This window comes from Euleptes europaea, chromosome 17 (assembly GCF_029931775.1).
Source record: "Euleptes europaea isolate rEulEur1 chromosome 17, rEulEur1.hap1, whole genome shotgun sequence".
NCBI lineage: Eukaryota > Metazoa > Chordata > Lepidosauria > Squamata > Sphaerodactylidae > Euleptes > Euleptes europaea.
In genome coordinates this window covers 20,161,835-20,188,513 of record NC_079328.1, presented here as the reverse complement: position 1 = coordinate 20,188,513, position 26,679 = coordinate 20,161,835, and the positions used below count along the sequence as shown (strand labels likewise).

The 26,679-nt window shown below is 43.6% G+C and overlaps 1 protein-coding gene across 1 annotated transcript in view; it reads right to left on the bottom strand.

Annotated features, from left to right (window-relative positions):
- Positions 1 to 26,679, bottom strand: part of VWF (von Willebrand factor) — a 196,636-nt gene that overhangs the window by 81,112 nt on the left and 88,845 nt on the right. Inside the window, exons 19-28 of the mRNA XM_056862312.1 lie at positions 23,774 to 23,877; positions 21,500 to 21,638; positions 19,442 to 19,579; positions 17,747 to 17,890; positions 16,602 to 16,742; positions 12,483 to 12,602; positions 10,806 to 10,962; positions 9,147 to 9,305; positions 7,733 to 7,868; positions 539 to 1,893 (exon numbers count right to left, since the gene is read on the bottom strand). Coding sequence (XP_056718290.1) covers positions 539 to 1,893; positions 7,733 to 7,868; positions 9,147 to 9,305; positions 10,806 to 10,962; positions 12,483 to 12,602; positions 16,602 to 16,742; positions 17,747 to 17,890; positions 19,442 to 19,579; positions 21,500 to 21,638; positions 23,774 to 23,877 — 2,593 coding nt within the window. The remainder of the gene's footprint in view (positions 1 to 538; positions 1,894 to 7,732; positions 7,869 to 9,146; positions 9,306 to 10,805; positions 10,963 to 12,482; positions 12,603 to 16,601; positions 16,743 to 17,746; positions 17,891 to 19,441; positions 19,580 to 21,499; positions 21,639 to 23,773; positions 23,878 to 26,679) is intronic.

The following is a 26,679-nucleotide window of genomic DNA, read 5'->3' as shown; positions in this document are numbered from 1 at the left end:
TGGTTCTAGGGCAACATCTCCCCCCTCTGTCTGAGCACTGCACAGAAAAGTTCCTGTGTGGTAGACAAGCTGTCTTTCAGCAAAGCTGGTCTGTGGTTATTGTTCTTCTCTTTGAAGAATCCTTAATAGGTTCCCAAGGAACCACAGGGTTCTTCAGACTTCAGTTTGAAGGCTACTGCTCTAGTGGTACAAACATCAGCAAAATGTTTCCTTTGTTCCACTATTCTCTCAGGTGTAACAGGTTTTGCAGAGTTTGGAAACACTGCAAATACCAGGCAAACATCCCCTGTTGGACTACAAACAATAGAGGGAAAGAAAAGCTAACATTGAGAATGTCTTCGTCATACCATCAGTAGAACTCTCTCTCTCTCCTGCTCAATTGTTGTCTTGTTACAGAGCAGGAAACATGCCAGCCAGCACTTCCAGAATTTTGACAAGAGGAGAAGCATGGAAGTTTTAAGAGGATCTTACAAAGACATGCACGACAAGACACAAAAGTTGAAACTCTTCATAGCCCCATCCAAAAGCACGACGTTACCTTCCGTAAAGCAACACTTTCTCAGTACTAAGTCAGGGCCATCTTGGACGAGCTTGTTGTATCCCTCTAGGATGATTGGAGTTTGTGGTTTGCTTATTTTTTCAAGTTCCTGTATGTTCACGTTAGGAGATATGCCTATGGGAATGAGGCTGATATCAGTGGGAAGGCGAGTGATGGTATCCGTGGGAGGGTTTGCAGTCACCATGTAAACCAAATTTGGTACGTTATCCCGTCTTTTTCTGCTCGTCACCAAGGTTTGTTCAGAGACAAAGCGGAGAGCTTTTCCAGTGTTGGTGGCGTTCCCTCCACGGTACATGATCTCCCTCACCCTCTTAAGCAGTTCTTCCTTTGACTGCCTGTCACTGAAGGAATACTCCACAGTGATCGTGAACGAATACTGTAAAATGGTAATATGAATGGTTTCTTCTCCTATGTCCATTTCTTTGATTGTGCGGGCAAGGAACTCTTTGACCTGATTGAAATTCTCCCAGCCGACTTTGTCAGAGCCTTCAAGCACAAAAACAATGTCCATGGTCTTAGGAGTGGTTTTGAATGTTACGGAAAACATGGTCGGCACTGCTTCTGGTAACTCTTGGTGCAATCCAGGTATTGTTGCAGCAGGGACACTGGGAAGAGTTGCAACAGGGCCCTGAGTCGTAACTTGTAAGACAGAACTTACTTCAGGCACAAGACCACAGAAATAATCGATGATTTCGTCCCTTCGTTCCCTCAGTTCAAGCACGCTGCTCATGATGAAGGCCTTGTTCTCAGGTGACTGCCTTTCAATTAGTTCGATTTGCTCAAGGCTGACGTGTGGTCCGAGCCCAACTGGTATTACGGTGATTTTCTTCTTCTTCAAAAGTGGGAAAATGGTTTGAATTCTCTTTGGGTCTCTGCTGGCTGTAAGCAACATGGCAATTCTGGCAGCGTTTGTCCGTGGAGCCTTCCCAAAGACGTGAAACACGATATACTTCAGTACTTCTGTGGCAGAGGCCACATCTCCACCAGTGTATTTTATATTACGGACAATCCTTCTCATTTCAGAGGGTTTTTTGATATCTTTGAGACCCAAATAAATGTGTGAGCCTGTGCGGTATTCCAGGATGGACACACGGATTCTTTTTTGGGAAATGTGGAGTTTTTCCATCATGCCAATGATGAAAGCTTTCACCTGTTCAAAGTCGTTTTCAGACAGCTTATTGGAGCCATCTATTAAGAAGGCAAGGTCCATCATTTTGCTGCACGAGTATTCTCGAGTCACCTGATCTTCTGGAGGAATGGTGGTTAAAGCTGGGATTTCACCCGTTTCTCCTGGATCACATGCATGGCACGTCATGTTCTGGCCTTCACAATGACTAGAAAAACCAGAAAAGGCAAAACAATTAACAGCCATGTCACCTCCAACCTACGTTGAGTTTGTACCATGCTAATAACCTGCCTCCCTGACCCAGATGGTCCAGACTAATCCAATCTTGTCAGATCTCAGAAGCTAAGCAGGACTGGCTTTGTTTAGTATTTGGATGAGAGACCACCAGCAAAGTCCAGGAATGCTATGTGGAGTAAGGCAATGGCAAACCACCTCTGAATGTCTCTTGCCTTGAAAACCTTATGGGGTTGCCATAAGCTGGCTGCTACTTGTTGGCACTTTCCACCACCAATAAACAGCCACTCGCTTGTCCAATAAGAATTGCATCTAAGCAACCAGGCACAGAGGCTTTCACAAAGGAACACAATTGTTCTTTTTCCCTTTCAGTCTCTCCATGAGCCAGAAATAACAGATATAGGCATGTGCGGGCAAATGAGCCACTGTCAGTTGGTTTTTTGGGTTGGTTAATTTTTATGTTTTCAAGGGTATTCCATAGCCTGGTGGCCTGCAACCTATGGATCTGGAGCCAAATGTGGCTCAGTACATAACCCAATATAGCTCATTGAAAAGTATATTTAAATTTTTAAGTTAAAGTATATTAAAATATTGTCGAATGCTTTCACGGTCAGAGTTCATTGGTTCTTATAGGTCATCCGGGCTGTGTAACCGTGGTCTTGGAATTTTCTTTCCTGACGTTTCGCCAGCAGCTGTGGCAGGCATCTTCAGAGTAGTAACACTGAAGGACAGTGTCTCTCAGTGTCAAGGGTGTAGGAAGAGTAATATATAGTCAGAAAGGGGTTGGGTTTGAGCTGAGTACTGTCCTGCAAAAGTAATGTGCTAATCATTGTCCTGTAAGTATCAAGATAATGTGCTAATGAGGGTATGGTATGTTAATATGGAACCATTGTATCCTGATCTGTTAATATGTGTAATCCAAAACTAATCTGCATGGCTATTGTTGAATGTTGTCTTTGTTAGTCTGGAGGTTTTCAGAACAGGAAGCCAAGCCTTATTCATTCTTAAACTCTCCTCTTTTCTGTTAAAGTTGTGCTGATGTTTATGAATTTCAATGGCTTCTCTGTGCAATCTGACAAAATAGTTGGTAGAATTGTCCAGTCTTTCAGTGTCTTGGAATAAGACCCTGTGTCCTGTTTGTGTCAGTCCATGTTCAGCCACTGCTGATTTCTCAGGTTGGCCAAGTCTGCAGTATCTTTCATGTTCTTTTATCCTTGTTTGTATGCTGCGTTTTGTGGTCCCGATGTAAACTTCTCCACAGCTGCAAGGTATACGATATACTCCTGCAGAGGTGAGGGGGTCTCTTTTGTCTTTTGCTGATCGTAGCATTTGTTGTATTTTCTTGGTGGGTTTAAACACTGTTTGTAGGTTATGTTTTTTCAAAAGTTTCTCTATCCTATCAGTGACTCCTTTAATAAATGGCAAGAATACCTTTCCTATGGGAGACTGTTTTTCCTGAGTTTTCTGATTTTTGTTTGGTTTAATGGCCCTTCTGATTTCATTCTTGGAGTAGCCGTTTCCAAGACCACGGTTACACAGCCCGGATAACCTACAAGAACCAATTAAAGTATATTGGAAGGGTAGGTGGGATGATAGAAAAAACAGTAAGTGAAAAGAATGGCAGGGAAGAAAGAGATTTTTATGGGACTAAAGGGCTTAGGTCTCCCACTGGCAGCCCTCTTTGCACCCTGCCACTCTGGAAACTCTTTCCAGCGATTTTTAGAACCTACACCACTTCCATGTTTTCCCCTGAAGTGACGCAGTGATGCTGCTGACATTCCCCCCCATTCCCCTAACCCTCTCAGTGGTTGCCAGAATTGTCCTGGAAAACCCAAAAGTGCTTCTTAGAGATGCTTTCAGAAAGGCAAATGATAGAGGAGAACATCTGCCAGGAATCAAAATGCAAATCACACACAGATCTATGCTAGTTCACTAAAAAAAAATTTGTATATTTATGTTGATGCAAATAAGCTGATGGTGGTTTTGGTTAGCAAAAGCTTATTTATTAAATAAGGTTGCCAGGTACCTGCCTGGAATTTGCAGAAGATTTCAGGGGGTGTAAGGTATAGGAAAAAAGATGCATTGCTATCACTGCTGGATAAAATCCCTCTATAGAGATTGGCAAAATCCTAGAATGTCAGTGAAATCTTTCAGCATTGGTGATGTCACTTCCAGGTTTTAGCTGGAAATGATACCAAGATGTTGATTACTTCTTCCTCCTACCCTGCTGCTCATTCGGGTGGCTGCAGGGGCCAGGATGAGGCAAGGCGAGATTGCTTGCCATTGTGGGTTAGTTGTCAACCATATTATTAAGCCATGTTATCTTAGACTTGTCAGCTACATAATACTCATGTGGATTGTGCTCTGATTTTCAAAGCAGTTCACGTATTAATTATCTACATTATAGATTCTGTTTAGCTTGGAAAAATAACAGGTTTTTTTAAAACAGGTGCTGTTAATGTTGGATCAACATCAAAAGGAAGATGAATATGATCGTTTAGTTACCCTAAATTACGGTAATCAAATTCTGACTTTATTTATTAAAATATTTATAAACCTACCATTCTCCATACAACTTTGCTTTGACCTAAGAGCATGGCCCAGAGGCAAATGTTGGCAGGAACAAATACATCCTAAATCCCAACAAAATATTAGGAAGTCCAGACAAATTTCTCATTGGAGAACCTAAAAGCTATCAGACAGGGATTCCGTTTTGTATATTATTGTCTGGTTCTGGCTGAGTGAAGAAACTGTGGAAGCGTCAACAACACAAGTGGAGAAATTAGTCCCTTATTAGGTCTGTCCTGCCATCTACACAGGTAAAGACTCTACTCCTGGTGGCTATGGATAGGGTTGCCAGGTCCCTCTTCGCCACCAGTTGGAGGTTTTGGGGGCAGAGCCTGAGGAGGGTGGGGTTTGGGGAGGGGAGGGATTTCAATGCCATAGAGTCCAATTGCCAAAGTGGCCATTTTCTCCAAGTGAATTGATCTCTATTGGCTGGAGATTAGTCGTAATAGCGGGAGATCTCCAGCTAGTACCTGGAGGTTGGCAACCCTACTTATAAATCTTCTTTGCCTAACACTCCCTTTTGCTTGTGTCTTGCCTGGGTCTGATAATGAGTGAACTTAGACTTCTGGTATAGCTTTAAGGGAGTTCTGGGTGGGGGTGGGGGAGCCCACATAATTACTTACATCGCTAAAGATGATGTAATGTTACTGTGAATAAGAATTTCTGAAATTAATATGCTGAGTTAAAGGACTATTATAATTTATTATTTTAATCCTGATGTAATATTGGTGGACAACATTCCTTTTTACTTCCAATTTCCTTTGGATATTTGCTATAGAAATGCTTTTCTATTGTTTGTACAGATGGTGTAGGCATCTAAATTAGGTGACAGCTACACGCAATAACATATCCCCAGTGAAGCAAATGTTTGCAGTGGTCCAAAGTTACATGGAAGTAGAAGTCACAGCCTATTGGCATGCACAATAAATTATGAGCAGGCATTTGGAATATTTATAAACGCACACACACAGAGAGAGAGAGAGACTTAAATGGTCCTGTCTAATGGGGATTTTAGCAATGCCCACATATTGGGCAAAACTGCTCTCCCACCCACCTCTCCACCAATCCATCTCCACTCTTGAAAGAGTAATCAGTGTTTAGAAGGAAGATTCCACAGATGTGAAGCCCTGTATGTGCAAGGAAAGAACCCTATGAGGAATGAGCCTATATCAGGCCCCTGGGGTTATGAGCAGAATATCCACTGCTGGACTGAGTTTGTGTGCATTCCACCCAATAGATGACCAGCTGCTTCCAAGCGCACATGGAACGTTCCACAGGAGCATGTCTCTCTCTGGTAAGTTCGAGCTGAAATTACATTTTTTCTGGCAATTTAATTTTGAATCTAAACAGCTGAAACCCTACAAAAATTGTGTCCCCAAATCCCACAGAGGTGCAACAGCAGGCATAAGAAGCTAGGGAAAACATTATCCTTGATTAAAATGTTTTTAAAAAAATTTCTTGCAGAACTCAAGTGGTTGTTATGTATACTTTTACCCCAAAAAAATTATCTGTAATGGTTAAAGGTAAACAAAAATGGGAAATCCTGCATTTCTATCAAAACAGGTTTTTTCCTACATAGTTTAATAATAGATAATGTATAATTTGTTTAAATTATTGTTGTTATTATTATTATTATTATTATTATTGAATAGCAACCAAATGTTTAACAAAAGCTGTGTTATGTTTATTATTAAAACTGTCCAAAATAACATCACAGTGTGCACAGATTTTCAAGTCCTCCAGAACTCTTCACCAGGCTGGACGTTAAGAAACAAAACAAAAGAAGAAGAGTCGGTTTTTATACCCAGCTTTTCTCTACCGAAAAGAGTTTCAAAGTGGATTACAACTGCCTTCCCTTCCCCTTGTGAGGTAAATGGGGCTGAGAGAGTTCTGGGAGAACTGTGACAAGCCCAAGGTCACCCAGCAGGCTTCATGTGGAGGAGTGGGGAATCTAATCTGGTTCTTCAGATTACAGTTCGCCACTCTTAACCACTACACCATGCTGGCTCTCAAAAGGGGAAGCCTCTCAAGTCCAATCACATCTTAAGGGGGAGGGGCTGTTGCTTAGTGATGGAGCATCTGCTTGGCATGCAGAAGGTCCCAGGTTCAATCCCCGGCATCTCCAGTTAAAGGGACCAGGCAAGTAGGTGATGTGAAAGACCTCTGCCTGAGACCCTAGAGAGCCACTCCCAGTCTGAGTAGACAATACTGACTTTGATGGACCAAGGGTCTGATTCAGTACAAGGCAGCGTCATGAGTTCAATGTGTTCTAGGCCTCTTTGTCAGCACCCCATGTAGAATGCTTTGCTGATTTCGGGAGGTGCGGGGACATTCTTCAATTGTTACAATTTTGGTCCTACCCTTGCATACTGGGGGAGTGCACGAGACATTATATTCTCAATACAGTCGTTCCCCATTTCACAATTGGTATTCTTTCCAGCTTCAATACCAGCAAGCACATACCCTCCATAATCTGAGCTTCTGAACACATGCACTGATGCTGGAAAACAAGCACGTTGCCATATTCACACCACAATGACAAATGCATGCGTGGAGATAATCACATGTAGAGCACTCTTCCAGAATGCCAGGTAGGTGAACCGAATCTGCAACAACTGAAAAGAGCCAGGGTGTTGCTGATATCAAGTGGCACACTGTGAGCCCACTGGAACAAACCTACAGTGGTTCTGTCAAGAAACACTAAGCTTACTTGGAAGCTTCTTGTGCAGTGGAGTTCCTGAATCAGTACAGTGCTTGCCACTGGCTCTCAGTTAATAAATCAAGAGTCAGTGGAGTATAATGCCACAGAGTTCACCTTCTAAAGCAGCCATTATCTCCAAGGGAACTGATCTCTGTAACGTGAAGGCTGTGGCTCAGTAGTAGAGCATCTGTTTGGCATGCATAAGGTTGCAGATTCAATCCCCAGCATCTCCAGTTAAAAGGACCAGGCAAGTAGGTGATGTGAAAGACCTCTTCCTGGGATCCTGGAGAACTGCTGTCTGTTTGAGTAGACAATACTGACTTTGATGGACCAAGGGTCTGAATCAGTATAAGGCAGCTTCATGTGTTCATGTGGGGGCTGGCTGTAATTCTGGGAGATCTCTAGCCACCACCTGGAGATTGGCAACCTCCATCATACAGAAGCAATACCAAAATGCCACAGATTATTTACCAGAATATGTTTCTGCTCTGTTCACACTTCTCCTCACATTTACTTCCCCCCAGCCCCAAGATCCCTACTTTACCAGGACTGGCAGAGTGGCACATCTCCAGCATTCAAAACGATCCGTTTCCCATGGGGTATCCGGAGACCTTCTACTTCACACACAGGACATTCATCGAGATTAATGCAAGACTCAGACAGCTCGTCGAGTATTTTCCCTGTGTCATAAAAATGGTCGAAATGGAACTTTAAAGAAAAGCAACAGGAATAACAGCAACCTACGTGGATTTTTTTTTTTGGGGGGGGGGAATAATAATACACCAAACATTTGGCTTTCCCTGGAAAACATTGGAAGACATGCAGTGCTTGCTGGATATGCATATCTACAGAGCAAAACGGCACAGCCTCGACAGCTCAGCCACTGCCCCTCCTAGAGAACAACACGGCTGCTGGTGTCCCCAACCTCTTCCCCATCCGTGACATCCTACTCTGCAGGTCGTAGGAGACACCAACAAAAAGACACTTTGCCAACTGCATCGCTGTTGATCCCCCACCTCTTTCTACCAACACATATTGCAGTGACATCATCCTGAGGGAGGGAGTAGGGAACGCACCCCGAACCCCTCCTGCAATTTGCATCACAGCTGTCAGGTGTGGAGGAATCCCAAAGGCACTGCCATTGCCCGGAAAGCACATTTCCCATTCCAGGACCCTGACTGGCTTGGCAAAAGGGAGGGAAGACAACAGAGAAAATTTGAATCTATGCGTTTGGTTATAACTTGAAGCGTGCCTCTGCTGAAGAAAGGAAAATTTGTATCTATGTGTTTGGTTATAACTTGAAGTGTGCCTTTACTGAAGAAAGGAATGTGTCAAAAGTTTGGGAAACGCTGTGCAGGGAGCAACGGCTGAGGCCCTGAGAGCAGCAGGCAGTTCATTGGGATGGGGGGAAGGACCGTAGCGGGGCCTACAGGACACCCCTCAACAATGTGGTCCTCAGATTTATAATAATATTTCTGCCCTTCTCTAGCCACACATTCACACAATCATACAGCAGTGTGTACAACTACCCTGTAAAGCTGGGAGAGCAGATCGAGAGGAACATCATTGGTTCCAGCTGAAATATCTTAGGTCTGCTCTTGTTTTCCTCTTCAAGTCTGCGACATGGTCTGCTTGGCCAGGATGCCAAAGGGTAAGAATCAAAGGGACTGTGACTTGTGCCCTGGACAACTGGCCTGTTGGATTCTGGCCTGGCTCCAGATTAGTTTATTTTTGTACAGTTGTACAGCTGGTCCTGGCTAGCACTTGGATGGGAGACCCCCAAGGAATGCCAGGGTCGCTATGCAGAGGAAGGCAAAGCCAAACCACATCTGTTAGTCTCTTGCCTTGAAAACCCTACTGAGTTGCGATAAGTTGGCTGCAAAGTGACAGCACTTTACACACACACAAGAGTTTGTGGGACATTCCTAATAAGTCCACAAAAGAGGGATCATGCTTACCCGCAGGGCAGTGCACGTGGCATCCTTCTACACACTTCAACGGACAGTCCATGGGCTCCAAGTGCTGGCATGTTCTTGGGCATGCAGGACCACAGCTGTTGTATCTCCACTCACACTGGTATTCCTCCTCTCCCTGGTTCAGGTGCTCACAACTTTGTGCTATGCAATACGAAATTAAAAAAAAAAGAGTTGAATGGAATGTACATGCCTTGGGATAATAATACTTACGTTTGTTCGTAATGCTTCACATGCAATTATTATCTTATTGTATTCCTTACAACCCTGTAAGGCAAGTCAATAATATTACCCCCAAATGCACAGAAGAAGAAGAGTTGGTTTTTATATGCTGACTTTCTCTACCACTTAAGGAAGAATCAAACCATCTTACAAGTACTTTCCCTTCCCCTCCCTACAATAGACACCCTGTGAGGTAGGTGGGGCTGAGAGAGCCCTGACTAGCTCAAGGTCACCCAGCAGGCTTCATGTGGAGGAGTGGGGAAACCAACCCGGTTCACCAGATAAGAGTCCGCCGCTCATGTGGAGTGGGGAATCAAAACCCAGTTATCCAGATTAGAGTCCACTGCTCATAACCACCACTCTTAACCACTACACATAGTGCTGCAACCAAGATTCAAACTGGAGACTTAACTGAATGCCACCATGCAAGCCTCACGCTCCTTTTTATTTGCGATCAAAGTAACTTCTGCCTTTCTCCCCACAGTTCCATTTATATAATGGAATACAGCCCCCACTATGCCTACAAGCATGCACTTGAATCCTCCTGTCTACACCGGTTTGGTACAGTGGTTAAGAGCAGCGGACTGTAATCTGGAGAAATGGGTTTGATTTCCCACTGCTCCACATGAAGCCTGCTGGGTGTCCTTGAGCCAGTCACAGTTCTCTCCGAACTCTCTCAGCCCCACCTACCTCACAAGGTGCCTGTTGTGGGGAGAGGAAGGGATTGTGACTGTAAGCCACTTTGAGACTCCTTAAGGTAGATAAAAGTGGGGTATAAAAACCAACTCTTCTTCTTCTTTAACAGCAATAGTGGACCAATACCCTGACAATAACAATGCTACCCCTCTACCCAGGTGCTGGTAGAACTGCCAACTGGCCAGTTTTCCACTGTCATTACTGGTCCCTCCCCCCACCCCATCTAGCCAACTAGATAAAATATCCCCACCCCCATATAATGGAGGAGAGACAAGTCAGATTTTTACTGTTCAGTAAATTTGCTGTGCTGCACCTGTAAAAATCTTTGTGCTGCTAAGTCTGCAGGTAAACTTTACTTTCATTTTCAGTGGAGGCTTTTCTGTGTAATTCTGCATAGGATTGTGCTGTAAATTGTGTAGGATATATTAAAACAAGGATATTTTATCAACTTGATAGTTTCAGGTTGTTAGCCATGTTGGTCTGCAGTAGAAGAGCAAGATTCATCTGACAAAGGAAGCTTTGAATCTTGAAAGCTTTTACCCTGGAAAATCTTGTTGGTCTTGAAGGTGCTACTGGACTCGAATCTTGCTCTTCTTGGTTTCATAAGACGCCTCAATAGATGAGAATGGGATTAAAAGCAGCACAACTATTTGATCTTAGATTTACTTTCCAGGACATTCAGTCCTTACAGCCTGCTTCCATCTTGGTTGTCCCTGTGGTACTTACGGCACAGAGAAGGGGACCTCCAGTGGACTACGGCACCTTTCTGAGCACAGGCGTGGGCATAAGCAGCAATGGCATTGCAAAAGCAGGCACAGTCCCCAATGGATTCACAAGCACAGGTGTCGTACATGCAGATATCCACATAGGGCTCGGGATCCACCTACAAGCAAAGTTGTGTGAATTGAATCCTTTCACCCATTAGCACTTTTCCGTTGTACTGAATGGGTAGAGATGAGGCACCTTCAGACTCACAAAATACTCTCCAGTCCAAATTCTAACACTATTCTGCATGGAATGTCATTGACATAATAAAATAATAGGAGCACCAACATCTACTTAAGCCTTCAGTTTTGGTCTTCGCTCAGAATATAAGATATCTTGCTAGGCACTCCACACTACCTCCAAGGGTACTGTGGATAATGTACTGCACTGAAAGGGGGAATTGGCGAATCTAGAGGGGAGCCAGCATGTTCCTGCCTCCCAGCAGTGGAAGGACATGTCATTGTGACAAACTACCACATCAGAAGTCACAACTATCCAATGACAGGTCTGCCAGGTAGGCAGCTGTCAGAGCAATCTTTGATAGCTCATCTTTCTCCTCCATGGGAAGATATCAGCTGCTGCCAACTTTTTTTTGTGTATGCTATCAAGTCACAGCTGACTTATGGTGACCCCTGGTGGGGTTTTCAAGGCAAGAGATGTTTGGAGGTGGTTTGCCATTGCCTGCCTCCACGTCTCGATCCTAGTATTCCTTGGAGGTTGCCCATCCAAAAACTAACCACGCCCGACCCTGCTTAGCTTCTGAGATTTGACCAGGTCCACAGGTAAATGGCTCAAGAAGGAGGGGAGTGGTTCACTGAGGCTCTGAGAATGCCAAAAGAGCTTTCCAAGCTCTTCCTCTGTGCTACCTCAGCTTTTTGCTGCACTGTTGCTACACTGCTACCTGGAAAGGCCAAGAGAGTCCATAGGTATGACTGAAGAAGAACTTAGCGCCTCCACCAATGCTAACACCAGTAAGAATGGGCTAAGAAATTGCTTACCAGTAATCAACCTATAGAAGACTATGAACAGAAGTGGCAGCCATTGTTTGATAGATTTCCGTGATTGAATTATGTATATAATGGAGAAGAACATGGTAGTAGAAGAGATATCAGTAATAGAGAATTTGTAAATGCATTCAGTTTTCAGGCTAGAGTGGTTTTATATTAAATGATAGACTAATATAGATATGTACAATTTAATTACTAGTAAGAAAGGAAACCACACGTTTGTTAACTAAGAAGTAATTATTTTTATTATAAAGTTAAGTATAGTAAATATAGTGAAGATAGCAGAAATCTATGAACCAAATTGAGATTAAAAATGGGGTAAGACTGGAGACAACAAATGGCGTGTAAAATCCCCTATCTGTTCCCCCCACTACTTTTCTGTATTCTCTTTATTATGAAAATAAATAAAATAATAATATTTTATTAATAATAATATTTTATTATTATTAAGGAGACACTGTCCTTCAGTGTTACTCCTCTGAAGATGCCTGACACAGCTGCTGGCGAAACGTCAGGAAAGAAAATACCAAGACCACGGTCACACAGCCCAGATAACCTACAAGAACCGATGAACTCTGACCGTGAAAGCCTTCGACAAAATAATAATAATTTTAAAAAAGAAATGGCTTACCAGTTTTTTGCATTCTTTGAAGAGATCACTGTTCAAGACACTGCAGGAGGTTTCCACCATCACTTGTTTCACTACGTTGCCATTACACAGCAAAGAAACTAAGTCTTGCCCCTGAGAAAGCTTAATGCAGAGAAGAATAGTGGCATATCATTAACATTGCAGGCAAAACTACTTAAAGAGTGATCTACTTAGTCATGTGTTGAATGCACACAGGAGCAATTGTGATAATCCACCCTGGGAAACCAGATTTGCATATCTTATTTCATTTCAAAGTGAAAGATAAATAGGGTTGCCAGGTCCCTCTTCGCCATGAGCGGGAGATTTTTGGGGCAGAGCCTGAGGAGGGTGGGGTTTGGGGAGGGGAGGGACTTCAATGCCATGGAGTCCAATTGCCAAAGCGGCCATTTTTCTCCAGGTGATCTGATCTCTATCGGCTGGAGACTAGTTGAATTAGCAGGAGATCTCCTGCTACTACCTGGCAGTTCAGGAAACTGTATATACACAAAGTGCAAATATTTATAAGCTACTGAGGTGAAACATAGACCATATACGTGACATATATACAACACAATTATATACAATATGTACAGTTCAAACAAAAAAAGTAGAGAAATTTCCAAAGGTCTCAACTGAGTACCAAAAATATATAGAGGAAGTTCCAAAGGTCTCAACTGAGTACCAAATGAATGCTAATATTGTAATCCTTGTGTAAAGTTCATATAGAGCCACAATCATCGATGGAATTTTCCACTATCATCGATGAAATCATCGATCATTTTCCATCGATGATTGTGGCTCTATATGAACTTTACACAAGGATTACAATATTAGCATTCATTTGGTACTCAGTTGAGACCTTTGGAACTTCCTCTATATATTTTTGGTACTCAGTTGAGACCTTTGGAAATTTCTCTACATTTTTTGTGTGAACTGTACATATTGTATATAATTGTGTTGTATATATGTCACGTATATGGTCTATGTTTCACCTCAGTAGCTTATAAATATTTGCACTTTGTGTATATACAGTTTCCTGTACTGATTTTCTAAACCTTTTGGTACGAGTACAGAGGTGCCGTTTTTCTCCCCACTACCTGGCAGTTGGCAACCCTAAAGATAAAGCTAGCTTTTCTTGTGTGTGACAACAGTCTCAAACTTCCAGCAGCGGATGCACATGAAGCATGATCTAAACTAGGGTTGCCAACCTCCAGGTATTAGCTGGAGATCTCCTGCTATTACAACTGATCTCCAGCCGACAGAGATTGGTTCACGTGGAGAAAATGGCCGCTTTGGCAATTGGACTCTATGGCATTGAAGTCCCTCCCCTCCCTAAACCCTGCCCTCCTCAGGCTCCGCCCCAAAAACCTCCCACCGGTAGCTAAGAGGGACCTGGCAACCCTAATCTAAACACAGCCAAAGATTTGAGTATTTGGGATTTTAGTACCAACTAAGGCCACAGTTCAGTGAAATGGGCTTTTTAAAGTCTCAATGATTTTGATGGGACGATATTAAACATGTACCACTTGTACTAAGATCCATGAGATATAAAATGCTTTAGCACTGTGTCCTAAATATAACAGCAGTAGTAATTATTATTAGGGCTGTAAAGTGGCAACCCATTTCATCAGTGAATTAATCAGTGAAGTTCGGCTGATCAAAATCAACTTCTGTCAGGTTGCAAATTAATGACATTGCTTGTCAGGTTGCAAGTTAATGACATTGCTTTCTGTGGGTTTTTTTCCCCTCGAGGCTGCTGTGTTTCTGAAACGTTACTGTAGCAGGGAATATTGAGTAGCTTTTGTTTAATAAATTGTAATGGTGGCGGAAAGTGCCGTCAAGTTGCAGCCAACTTATCGAGGCCCCGTAGGATTTTCAAGGCAAGAGACATTCAGAGGTGGTTTCCATTGCCTGACTCTGCATAGCAACCCTGGTCTCCCCCCACCAAAAAAAAAAAGCCTCAATGAAATGTTGATACTAATGAAAATATATGTAAATATATTCAGTTAAAGAATTTTAGTTGATTAACATCCACAATTGATTACTAAGTTAAAACGGAGGTAATTCATCAACTATAAGCCTCTGATTCACTAGATCTCATCTGACAAAGTCCATGAAGGTTTATGCTACAGTAGAATCTTTTTATGATACTAGGGAGACTAGGTCTAGAGACCTACTGGCTTACCTCTCCTTTGCCCACCCCCCCCTGGCAGAGGAGTAAAGCAAAAATACCCAAAAATTCAGTGTTACCATAGAGTTTTGGTGAATCTTACAGTGTCACATTCAGTGTGGTGACATCACTTCTGGGTATTCACCAGCGGTGACACTGTGCCATTAGCACAACATTTGTGTGTGTGTGTATGTGTATGTATTTGTATGTATATGGGCCCAAGGTCATCTGGCTTCCATGGCTGAGCAAGGGATTCAACCTGGTCCTCCCAGGTCCTAGTACGACACTCTAACCCAGGGGTGTCAAACATAAGGCCTGAGGGCCGGATCTGGCCCCTTGAGAGCTCTTATCCGACCTACGAGCCAGCCAAGGCAGCCACCACCACCCAGTCCCGATCTAGGTTGACAAGCCCACTGCAGGCTCACCAGACGAGGCAGCCCCCGCCCACCACCAGCCAAGGCAGCATGGCCCAACCAAGTGACATTTATATCGTATCCGGCCCTCGTAACAAATGAGATCAACACCCCTGCTCTAACCGCTACGCCACACCAGCCCTCAATGTAGAAGATGTCGCTTTTTTTTTTTTTTTTGCAACAGCTAGCCTGGGCCATCCTAACACTGGAGCCTTTAAGAGATGTAAATTTAAACATTTTAGGGATGGAAATGTAAGCAATAATCCTTTATATTTAACAACTGACAGCACAATTTCAATGCAACTGCATTGATACTCAATTAATAGGCCAAAATGGTTAATGAAGAAAATGTTTGTCATTATCAAGACATGTCAACTCAATCAGTTCAATAAGGTACATTTTACCCAATTAATTAATTGACTGGTTAAAAATAAATAAGGTTAATTGATTTTAGATGACCACCTCACAATGTCATGTTGGCCAATGCCATGCTACTGATGCCACAGTTACAAAACTGATTTGTGATTGTGATCTGCCATTTCAGAAACAAAATTCCAAAGTACGATCAAGAAGTGCACAGAAAGACCTGCCATTGTTCTTTGGATCTCAGACTGCATCTGTAATTTTAACAATAGGTTTCCATACACAAAGCAAGCTAACAATATCAGCAAAGTGAGCAACTGCATTTTAAAAGCTGGAAAGTACAATTCCTTAATAACGTGGATCTCTAACTGGATAAGAAGTTAGAAAATTTGACCAGGGTCTTGTAGACTTTGGGCGAAAACGCACAGTCGCTTTAGCCTCCTTTATTCCCTGTTTCAGCCAGGATTCAGCCAGGATCGAAACGCATGCATTCGATCCTGGCGGAAACAGGGAATAAAGGAGGCTAAAGCGACCGTGCGTTTTCGCCCTTTGTCATCTAGGTTCTATGGTACAGTGCATAATTTTGATCATTTTGTATTTAAACTTGCGCTGCGACCTTAAAGAACTTTACGATTCAGATTGAATTTTATTAAACCTACAACCAAAATACTGGAGCTGATGCAAACTTCAAGGTACATACAACATTCTAGTCAACCTGATTTCAGTGGGCGTTGACTGGAGGGGCTATGGTTCAGTGGTAGAACAACTGCTTGACATGCAGAAGGTCTCAGGTTCAATCCCCCATATCTCCAGTTAAGAGGATCAGGCATTAGGTGATGTGAAAGACCTCCACCTGAGACCCTGGAGAGTCACCGCCAGTCTGATTAGACAATACTGACTTTGATTGACCAAAGTATGAAGTACAAAGTCAGCTTCATGTGTTCATGTGGGATTGCATTGTTAGTATCATACTTTAGTGTGGGTTTCTTATCCTTTAGAAAGCTCAGAGAAGCTTAGGCAGATCTCCAAGTCATCTTCTATGCAGGAATGGGTCATGTCCGCCACTCCTTACCTTCAACCATATGAGAACACGGGGCACTCAAACTAGTTCATTCTGATGATAAAAATGGAAGCAGACAGGGTCTACCCCCCTTCCGTATTTGATTCACACAATACCTTTTGGACATCAGCACACTGTGAATTAACTTTCCAGGAGTTCCCAAAGTCATTTGGATCAATTTCAAGCTGCTTTCTGCTACTGGTGAAGTCATTATTTTGGATGCCATCAAAATTCCCACACAGACCACAGACTCGATCCTTTCAAAGGAATAAGCCACAAGAATGAAATTAAGTTTTCCTCCCCTTAGAAATGTGAATCCTAGTTTCCTGTACCACTAATAAAGGCAGCAGATGCTCAGAGAATGTACTGCTTTGACCAAAGACCTCACAGAGACACACTTCACAGGTAAAAATTTACACCATTTTGCCAATAAAATCAACTCAACTCTGTTATATACATTAGACTGAGAATGAGTGATAGGGTTAAGAGGTCCCCCAATAAGTTTCATGGTTGGATTTGAACCCACAGGTATCCTCCACCTAAGTTCAACACTGCAGTGACAACACCGAACCTAATATCATATAAACACAGGTGAAGCTTCACCCCCACACACAAGGGTTTGATGTTTTGTATAAATATTAAACCATTTGGTGGTGGTGGAAAGAGCCGCCAAGTCGCAGCTGTCTTATGGCAACCCTGTAGGGTTTTCAAGGCAAGAGATCTCCACAGGTGGTTTGCCTTCACCTGCCTCTGCATAGTGACTCTGGACTTCCTTGGTGGTCTCCCATCTAAATCCTAACCAGGGCCAACCATAGCTTCCGAGACTGGGCCAGCCTGGGCCAGGGCTTTGTTAATTAAACCATTTATATTACACATATTACATTGCTTTGTCAACATCCTTGAGCTTTTTCTCAATGCTTCAACTAGGAAAACCTCAGTGGGAGAAAAACAATTTCAGCAGTGCCTTTTTTGTGGAAAACTCCCCCCCAATAAAGTCAGCAAAGCAAATTCCCTACCGGCTTTTAGGAAATACATTCAGACTTTCCTCTTCCGACTGGCTGAGAAGGAGTACGGGCATTAGCTTCTGTGTTTTTCTATGTGCTCTCCTGTTCAGATGCTAGTTAAGAATACTATGTTGATTATTCCGTTAAGGAAACTGGATGGGTTTTATTGCTGTTTTACTGTTATAATCTGCCTTCTGCTGGGTAGAAATATACAATAAATACATGCTTAATTAGTAATAAAAGCAGAATGCACTCACTTTGTAGTTTTCTTTCAAGATAACAGAAATACTCATGTCTTGATCCCAAGCCAGAGAGATTCCATTGCCCAATAACAGAATGTAGTAACGTCCAGACTTCAGGACTTCAACATTAGCCTCTCTAGGAGGTGTCAAGATGTTAACCTTTGTGAGGAAAAAAATACCGAAATATCAATGAGTGGACTCTGGATCTCGCTCAAAGACTTATTCAAATGTCATATGTACAATCATAGTTAGGCAGCTGTCTCAGTTGCCTGTTCTGGCAATGGGGTTGTTCTTGCCAACCAGTCCCTAAGCCAATGTCTGATCCAGTCTCTGTCATTTGCTTTGCACTTCAAATGTCCTTGGGTAGAAAAATGTTTCGGGGGAGGCATTTAAGACGGTCAAGCGTGGTGTAGTGGTTAAGAGCGGTGGTTTGGCACAGTGGACACTAATCTGGAGAACCGGATTTGATTCCTCACTCCTCCACATGAGCAGCGGAGGTTAATCCGGTGAAATGGATTTGTTTCCCCACTCCTACACATGAAGCCAGCTGGGTGACCTTGGCTAGTCGCCGTTCTCTTAGAGCTCTCTTAGCCTCACCTACCTTACAGGGTGTCTGTTGTGGGGAGGGAAAGGGAAGGTGATTGTAAGCAGGTTTGATTCTCCATTAAGCGGTAGAAAAAGTCAGCATATAAAAACCAATTCTTCTTCTTGTGAGGAGCAGGAGAGAGAAAACATTACTTGAAAATTTGAGGGGGAAGGGTGTTTCTTTTTGAGGAGAAAACTCAAATTTTGTAAGGAAACAAACCCCTGAAACTGAAAATGTATCACTTATTTTCTTAACTGATCAAGAGTTATTTAATTACTACTAATTAATTATTTAAAAATGTATTGTCTGTAAATAATTTAACACTATCTGGTACATTCATGAAATGTAATGTGCTTAATCCTTTGCCTGCGTTAAAATGTGTTAATCCAGTTAATAAGGGAGAAAGCTACTGAAGTGTATAACTGTGGGGGATATTCCTGGGGTCAGACAGGAAACCCTCTGGGCTGGACAGGACCTAGGCTGCCAGCTGTCTCCCCCTGCCCTAAACCAAGAACTAAGGGAACCAGGTCTCCTGCTACAGGGGGAGAGCTCTCACCCCCTGCTTCCAGTCCCCCACAACCTGGTGCAATAGCAGGAGAAACTGGGGGTGAAACTAGGGGTTGAGAACTGATATCACACATTTCCACAATACTCTAGAAATCCCCCCCCCCCAAAAAAAAACTCTCTGGTAAAACCACAGCGCTTTGAGGAATCGTTAGAGCATTGTGGTAACCTGTGATGTCACTTCCGTTCACATGATCAGAAGTGATGTCGTGATATCACACAAAGCTGTGCAACACCTGACCTCACCCCAAAAATCTCCTGGGGGCTGAGCTTCTACTACTTTAAACAAAAGAAAGAAAGAAAGAAAGAAAGAAAGAAAGAAAGAAAGAAAGAAAGAAAGAAAGAAAGAAAGAAAGAAAGAAAGAAAGAAAGAAAGAAAGAAAGAAAGAAAGAAAGAAAGAAAGAAAGAAAGAACAGCTCTCTTCTCCTCCGTTTGCGTAAGAACACAGCTTGGAATGGGAGCAGCTGAACACGTCATTGCAAGAGAAACTAGTCAGGAAAATCTAGAAAGCTTGCTGTTCAACGACAAAGTTGTACAGGTAGAAGAGGCTGACACTTACGTCTCCATTGTAAAGTTCAACCTCTCCGCTGTCAAAGAGAACAATGATCCTTTTTGTGCACTTCTCTCCAGTGAAGCTACATCCCTCATTGGCCACGAGTATCCGAAAGGTTCCAGAACCGTCATTGTCACAGTAATCCTTTTTTAAAAAAAAGAGTAAGCATTAACAAGGAGCCCTGTGGCGCAGAGTGGTAAGCTGCAGTACTGCAGTTCAATCTCTGCTCACGACCTGAGTTCGATCCTGACAGAAGTCGGTTTCAGGTAGCCGGCTCAAGGTTGACTCAGCCTTCCATCCTTCCGAGGTCGGTCAAATGAGTCCCCAGCTTGCTGGGGTAAAGGGAAGATGACTGGGGAAGGCACTGGCAAACCACCCTGTAAACAAAGCCTGCCTCGTAAACGTCGAGATGTGACGTCACCCCATGGGTCAGGAATGACACGGTGCTTGCACAGAGGACTACCTTTACCTTTAAGCATTAACAAGACCTATTTGGAACTTGGACACAAAGTGCCATCTTGAAACATCACAAGTTTAAATATTGTAAAGGGTATCTGAAAATTGTCTTAATGGACTCAAATTTAAGGACAATAATCTTGGAAATCGCTTTTCTTTTAGCGTGGTTTCTGCAGGCAGAAATCAACTTGGCAACTCAAATCCTGTCCACGTTTCTTGTACACAGTGCCACTGAGGTCCCATTCACACATACCCTAACTTCGCTCACTATGGGGCAACTACATGCGCTGCAGCACAAGTCGAACCCGATTGAGAGCCAGTGTGTGTAGTGGTTAAGAGTGGCGGATTCTAATCTGGTGAACCGGGTTGGTTTCCCCACTCCTACACATGAAGCCTGCTGGGTGACCTTGGGCTAGTCACAGTTCTCTCAAACCTCTCTCAGCCCTACCTATCCCACAAGGTGCCAGTTGTGGGAAGGAGAAGGGAAGGCAATTGTAAGCTGCTTTGAGACTCCTTTCAGTAGTGAAAAAGCAGGGTGAAAAAACCAACTCTTCTTCTTCTGATTGCACTGAGATCCAGAAGCACTTAGAAAACAATGAGGTCTCGCTCCTTACTAAGTACTTCAAAACCCCACTGCAACGTCAGGGAAAGCCTTCATAGTTTTTAGGCTTGGCAAAAGGCTGGGGCTCCTCCCTAATGTTGCACTGAGCTTTGGAGGTACAGGTTGAATATCCCTTATCCAAAATACTTGGGACCAGAAGTGTTCCGTATTTCAGTTTTTTTTTCCAGATTTTAGAGTAATCCAAAGAGAATAACCAAAAAAGCAAATTTACAGGGCTGCTGCTGTGCCTGAGGCAGAGAGCAAAGCGCTGCGACAGCTTCTAGCCTGTGCCTTTTAGGGGTGGGAAGACCAAAGCAACCAACAAACTTACAGGGCTTCATGAGGTTGAGAGTGAAGCAAAGCACCTTGAGAGCTTCTAACCCGAGCCATTTAGGGGCAGGAAGACATGGCATCCAACAAACTTATGGGGCTGTCTGAGGAATGCCTGCATTTTGAGGTCGGCTCAAAAATGTTTGGTTTTTGGAGCATTTTGGTTTTTGGATTTCAGGATAAAGGATACACAACCTGTATTTGGCAGCAGGGTGAATTTTCATGGTTTCCCAAATGCCTCCTTACTGCAAAGACTGTTTTTAGCCAGACTAAAAAATTGGCTCAGCACTGGTGACTTGGCAAAGGCATCTGTGGACCCCTGGCTGTAGCTTACTTGCCTCAGATAACCCTTCTAGATCACAGCTGTTTCATTGGCACAGGGATTTCTGGATTATGTACCAGCTCTGTTGAGGCCCTGATCCCTTCCCACCCTAGCGCTGGCATGGCACAAAACAGAGTCACACTTTCGGTTTAGAGTTGCCGCTAGAAATGTCAGCTGAAAGGAATTCAGAGTGAATGTGAGAAATCCTCAAGCAAAACATCTGAGGAATTTCAAGGGAGCCAAAAGGGTCCTGGTAATCATCCTCCAAAGGTTTAACACACCCCTGCTCTCAATATGGTCTCCATCAACAGTAGCATCCACATTTCCCAGCATGACAATCTGGCCCAGCTCTTACCTGAACCAGCACATATTGACAGTTGCCCGGAAAGCGGTATTTCAGTCCATCAAAGGTCAAGTAATGGGCTGTACCAATGACTGAGCAGGTACCATCACAGATGTTTTCTGAGCATTCCCACTTTCGAGCACGACAGATGCTGCAGTATGCAGAAGACCACGAGTTAAAACTCTTTTTGCATTCCGTTGGAAGTGTATTTTGTAATTTTAAACTAGTCAAAGTGCTTCACAAAATTCACCAATAGTTGCATCTGTTGTTCCATCTCTCTCTCCTATCCCCTTTGGGCCCTCTGTTATTGCTTTCTCATTGGGCCTTGGTGGGGACCTCGCCTGCTCTTCCACACCACCATCACCACGGGCTTTCCACCCTGCCTTGACAGAGAACGAGCGCATCTAGTTCAAGAGCGGCCACACCAACCGCTGTCTGCTTACTGGTTCGTTCTCTGGCTTTGGCCAGAGGATGAGTGGGAGACAGCAACAAGGGGCCTATTGAGGGTAGGGGGCTCACAGGGGCATCTGATATCAGTGCCTCTACCCCTCCTCCCAAATCTGGAGCCATCACAAAATTGCTGGCTATGGGGTGCTCCCTAATACTTTCTATGGGGTATAGAAATACCATACATTTTCAGAGCTGGCTCTGAAAGAGGGACAAGGTTGCTATCCTTAGTACATGACTTAAAACATAGACTTAGTACCTGTGTAATTCCTCTGCATTCTAAGCACACAACACAAGGAGTGTGCACAATTTTTTCCAGTATTTTTTCGGGTTCGGGTTTATCAAACCTGGAAATTTTCAAAAAAAATCTGGAAAAACCAGGATTTTCCGAAAAAAATTCGAGTTAATAAACTCGAACCTGAATAATTGCCAAAATAACCCAAATCTTTCAGATCCGCCCCTGCCAGACTTCTCCAGGGTCTAGAGAAGGCCAGGGGCGGATCTGAAAGCAATCCATGCTGCGCCATTTCTCTAGTCTCTGGAGAAGCGGCACAGTGTAGATTTCCGTCAGTTCCGCCCTGCTGGCCTCCTCCCTGGTCTGGAAAAGGCCAGGGGTGCAGAACTGGCAGAAATCCAGGCTGCCTCCAGGCCTGCCTCCAGTCTGCTTTGGCATGGCAGCAGAGCTCGAGCTCTGCTTCCACATTGAAGCAGACTGGAGGCAGGGCTCCCCCCTCCCCTTCCCGTGGGGCTCCCCCCTCCCTTACTTACCAGCACTTCACTTTGGCGTGGCAGAGTTGCTGCGCTGAAGCTAAGTGCAGGTAAGTAAGGGAGGGGTAGGCCAAAAAATGGGGACACGGCCATAGAGTGGCCCCGAATAATTCCAAATAAAATCAGCATTATTCAGGGTACATTTTTTCAGCCCCCATTTATTGCCACATTTTTGCCAGTTTTTAAAAAAACCAGAAAATACCAAAAAGGTATTTTGGGTTGTTTTTTTTAAATTCAGCCTACTGATATGCACAGCCCTACACAACACCATCGATGAATAATCAGAAAATGTTCCTGTACACAGAGACACCAACCAAGTAGTTAGTTGGTATAGGACAGGGTATCTGTGGTAAGGTACAGGGTATAGGACAGGGTGGTAAGTTACAGGGTATCTGGTTTTTACTGACACCAACCAAGTAGTTCGTTGGTGACAGTAGAAACCATATTCTGACAGTAAAAAACCATATTCTTGTCAGATATCTCCATTTTCTGTGGAAAACTAGGCTGCCAGACTGGATCCTTGACACACTGTGGCCTTCATTGGATCTACCCCAAATCATCAGATTCTGACAGATTCTACCCACAACACACCAGATCTCATCTTTTTATATATATGTTCCCTTGGGGGGGGGGGAATGTGATTTAAAAGTGAATAACTTCTGGCACCTGGTGTGCTTTATGGGAAACTTATTTTTTAAAAAAATAGGCAGACTTCCTCTTACATGTATCATCTGACATACATTTATGTAGTTTGTAGAGGCAATAAAGACCTTTAAACTGCAAGTAAAGATATGACAGACATACACTCTCTTTATTTTAGGGCTACATGTAACAATCTGTGCCCCACTGAACTTTCTTGTTATGAGGAAAGAGACGGGCATAATGCAATGGAACATTTTCCAGTGCCTAATAACTTAGGCACAGATACCCTGTCCTATACAGAATATTCTCTTATAAAACACTTTTATTGCCTTTGAAGATCTTCTCTTGGCTGATCTGGCCATGTGGATCCATGCTACAATTACCTCAGGCCTAGAATATTGCAATGCATGAGCAAAAAGCAAGCCTTACCAAGTATTACAGTCTTTCATCACCGTCTCACCAGGAGCATACTCTCGTCCATTGTGAAAACAGGGGCATTTGTCAGGTACAGTACATTTGTTTCCATGCCGTACCTAGAACACAGACAGACATTTTAGAGAACTCACACAAGCAACAGACTCAATCTAACAGATGTGCTGGGGTCATGGGAATCAGATACATGAACAAAAAAATCTGAAATTGTCTGAGGACTGACAAAAATATCATTGTGAGCACCAAAGCTCAAAACCGTTCATGCCACCGTTCTGTATGCACTCAGCTATTTTTTTTATCACAAGAATGCCAAAAAGATTATCTTTTGCATTTGCGTGTATATATGAAAATGTTGTGTAGCTGAATAGTGTGGAGATTGTGTGAGAAAAGGGAGAATAGCTACCGAGACCATTAAAAAAAACACACCGCTATTTGGTGTGCCACCGCTGAGCCCACATTTGAGAAGTCTGAATAGTTCGTGCCTCTGATTCAGGTAACCCGATCACCCTGTGAACAACACAGTCCAGAATGGTTGCATCATTGATTTAGGGAAGCAGGGTGGGGGCGGAGAGCACTGAGATTTCACCTGTCTTAAACTCACTAGTCACTAGTAAAATTATTACCAAATACCAGAAGCATGAATTACTTTCTCGTTGGGCTTTCTGACAACACAATTTAGGCCAAGCAGACAGTGAAATTATGCTAAAGGGCTATCTGATACACAATATCATGAAGGCAGAGAAATGTGCCCACACGTTGCTCCCAAATGCATGCAAAAATATCCAGCAAAGGGCTGTGCCCCAAATACCCCTGGACATGTAATGTTTTGTGTCTAGAGGGGAACCCGGGTAGGCACAGAGATCACAAAAGTGGCACCTGCTGAAATCCCCCCCTTTATTCACAGCCATTCCTCTGCTTCTGAGCCCCCTAAAAGCTATGGCCAAGTAAGAAGGTTTGCATGTGCAAATTGCCCACTTGCAAAGGAGAGGGTGAGAGGGTGAGAGGAGTCCCATCAGTTGCTGAAAGAGCGACTTTCCTTCTTTATTGAGCAACAGCACCATCTAGCGCCAGAATGTCCTCCCTGCTTTATCAAGCAGGATGCACATTTGTAAGTTCGTGCAAGAACAGCAAAATGCCCCTCGTTACAAAGGACAGGTGTGTGCAGGGTAGGGTTGCCAACCTCCAGGTACTGGTAAGAAAAAAATACACCTCTGCTGTAAAGTTGCAGCTATTAAGGGAAAAAACAGCACGAAGCTCAATATATTAGAAATACAAAATCTATGTAATAATAAGTATATTACAAATTGCTAACTATGAGACTAGTGAGTAACACCACCAAAGTGCAACAAATATGACAATACAAACATATAAAGACACATTCAATAAATTCTTTTTGCACATGGCATTGTTGCAATTATGTCAAAGTTCATAGATAGTGCATCCAACACTGGTATTTTCTTCTTGCCTAGCAGGCTAAAGATAAGTGAACTTTGGCTGGAGATCTCCCGCTATTACAACTGATCCCCAGCCGACAGAGATCAGTTCCCCTGACATTGGGACCTGCTTTTTCTCTTGTACCTGGCTGAAGAACTTCTGAAAATAAGATTCACTATTACATATACTTTTACAGGCTGTTGTACCAATATTTGACTTCTATAACACATGCAAGCCCATTTGGGGATATTATTCCTGTGTTATTTACTTGGCTGTGTATAGTTACCGGTATTAGGACAGCTATATTGTTGCACTGTCATTGGTCCTGCTTTTCATGTTATGTAGCTTGTATCATATTATATTTTTAACTTTGTGATACACTTTCGCTCCTGTGTTTGCTTCCTTACAACCTCCAGGTATTAGCTGGAGATCTCCCGCTATTACAACTGATCCCCAGCCGACAGAGATCAGTTCCCCTGGAAAAATGGCCATATTGGCAATTGGACTCTATGGCATTGAAGTCCCTCCCCTCCCCAAACCCCACCCTCCTCAGGCTCCGCCCCAGAAACCTCCCGCCGGTGGCGAAGAGGGACCTGGCAGCCCAAGTCTGGAGCTCTCTTGGACTTACAAGCCATCTCTGGACTACAATGAGCAATTCTTCTGGAGGGAACGGCAACTTTGGAGGGTGGACTGTATGGCAGCACATCCCTGCTGAGCACCCTCCCCTCCCCACACTCTGCCTTCCTCAAGCTCCGCCCCCAATTGCTAGAAATTTCCCAACCCCAGAGCTGGTCATCCTAGCCAAGGAAGTATTTTGCAAGGAGCCCAGAGGGTGTGTATGGTATGGTTGCCAACTTCCAGGTGGTGCCTTGAATATCCCCTGGAATTATAACGGATCTCCAGACCACTGGAGAAAGTGGTCGCTTCAGAAGCTGGGCTCCATGGCATTATACCCCACTGAAGTCCCTCCCCAAACCCTGCCTTCCTCAGGCTCCGCCCCAAAATCTCCAAGTATTTCCCAACCCAGAGCTGGCACCCCTAATGTATAGGGTTGCCAGGTCCCTCTTTGCCACCGACAGGAGGTTTTGGGTGCGGAGCCATACAGTCCAGTTGCCATAGAGTCCAATCGCCAAAACAGCCATTTTCTCCAGGGGAACTGATCTCTACCCGGCAGGAGATCCGTTGTAATAGCAGAAGATTTCCAGCTAGTACCTGGAGGTTGGCAACCCTACTAATGTATGTACACATGACTGCAGTGCATCACATAGGGATGTACCTACAGAGATACATCATTTGCACTGTATACACACTGCAGGATTCCCATAGAGCCAGGAAATCTACTGTCAGCATGAAGAGGAGGTAAAGGACAGCCTTGCCTCAGAACACTCTCAGATATTTCCTCTCACATCTATAGCAGCCATGTGGGGAAAAAATATAAAGGATAGCCTTCAGGGTAGGCCTAACCCTGC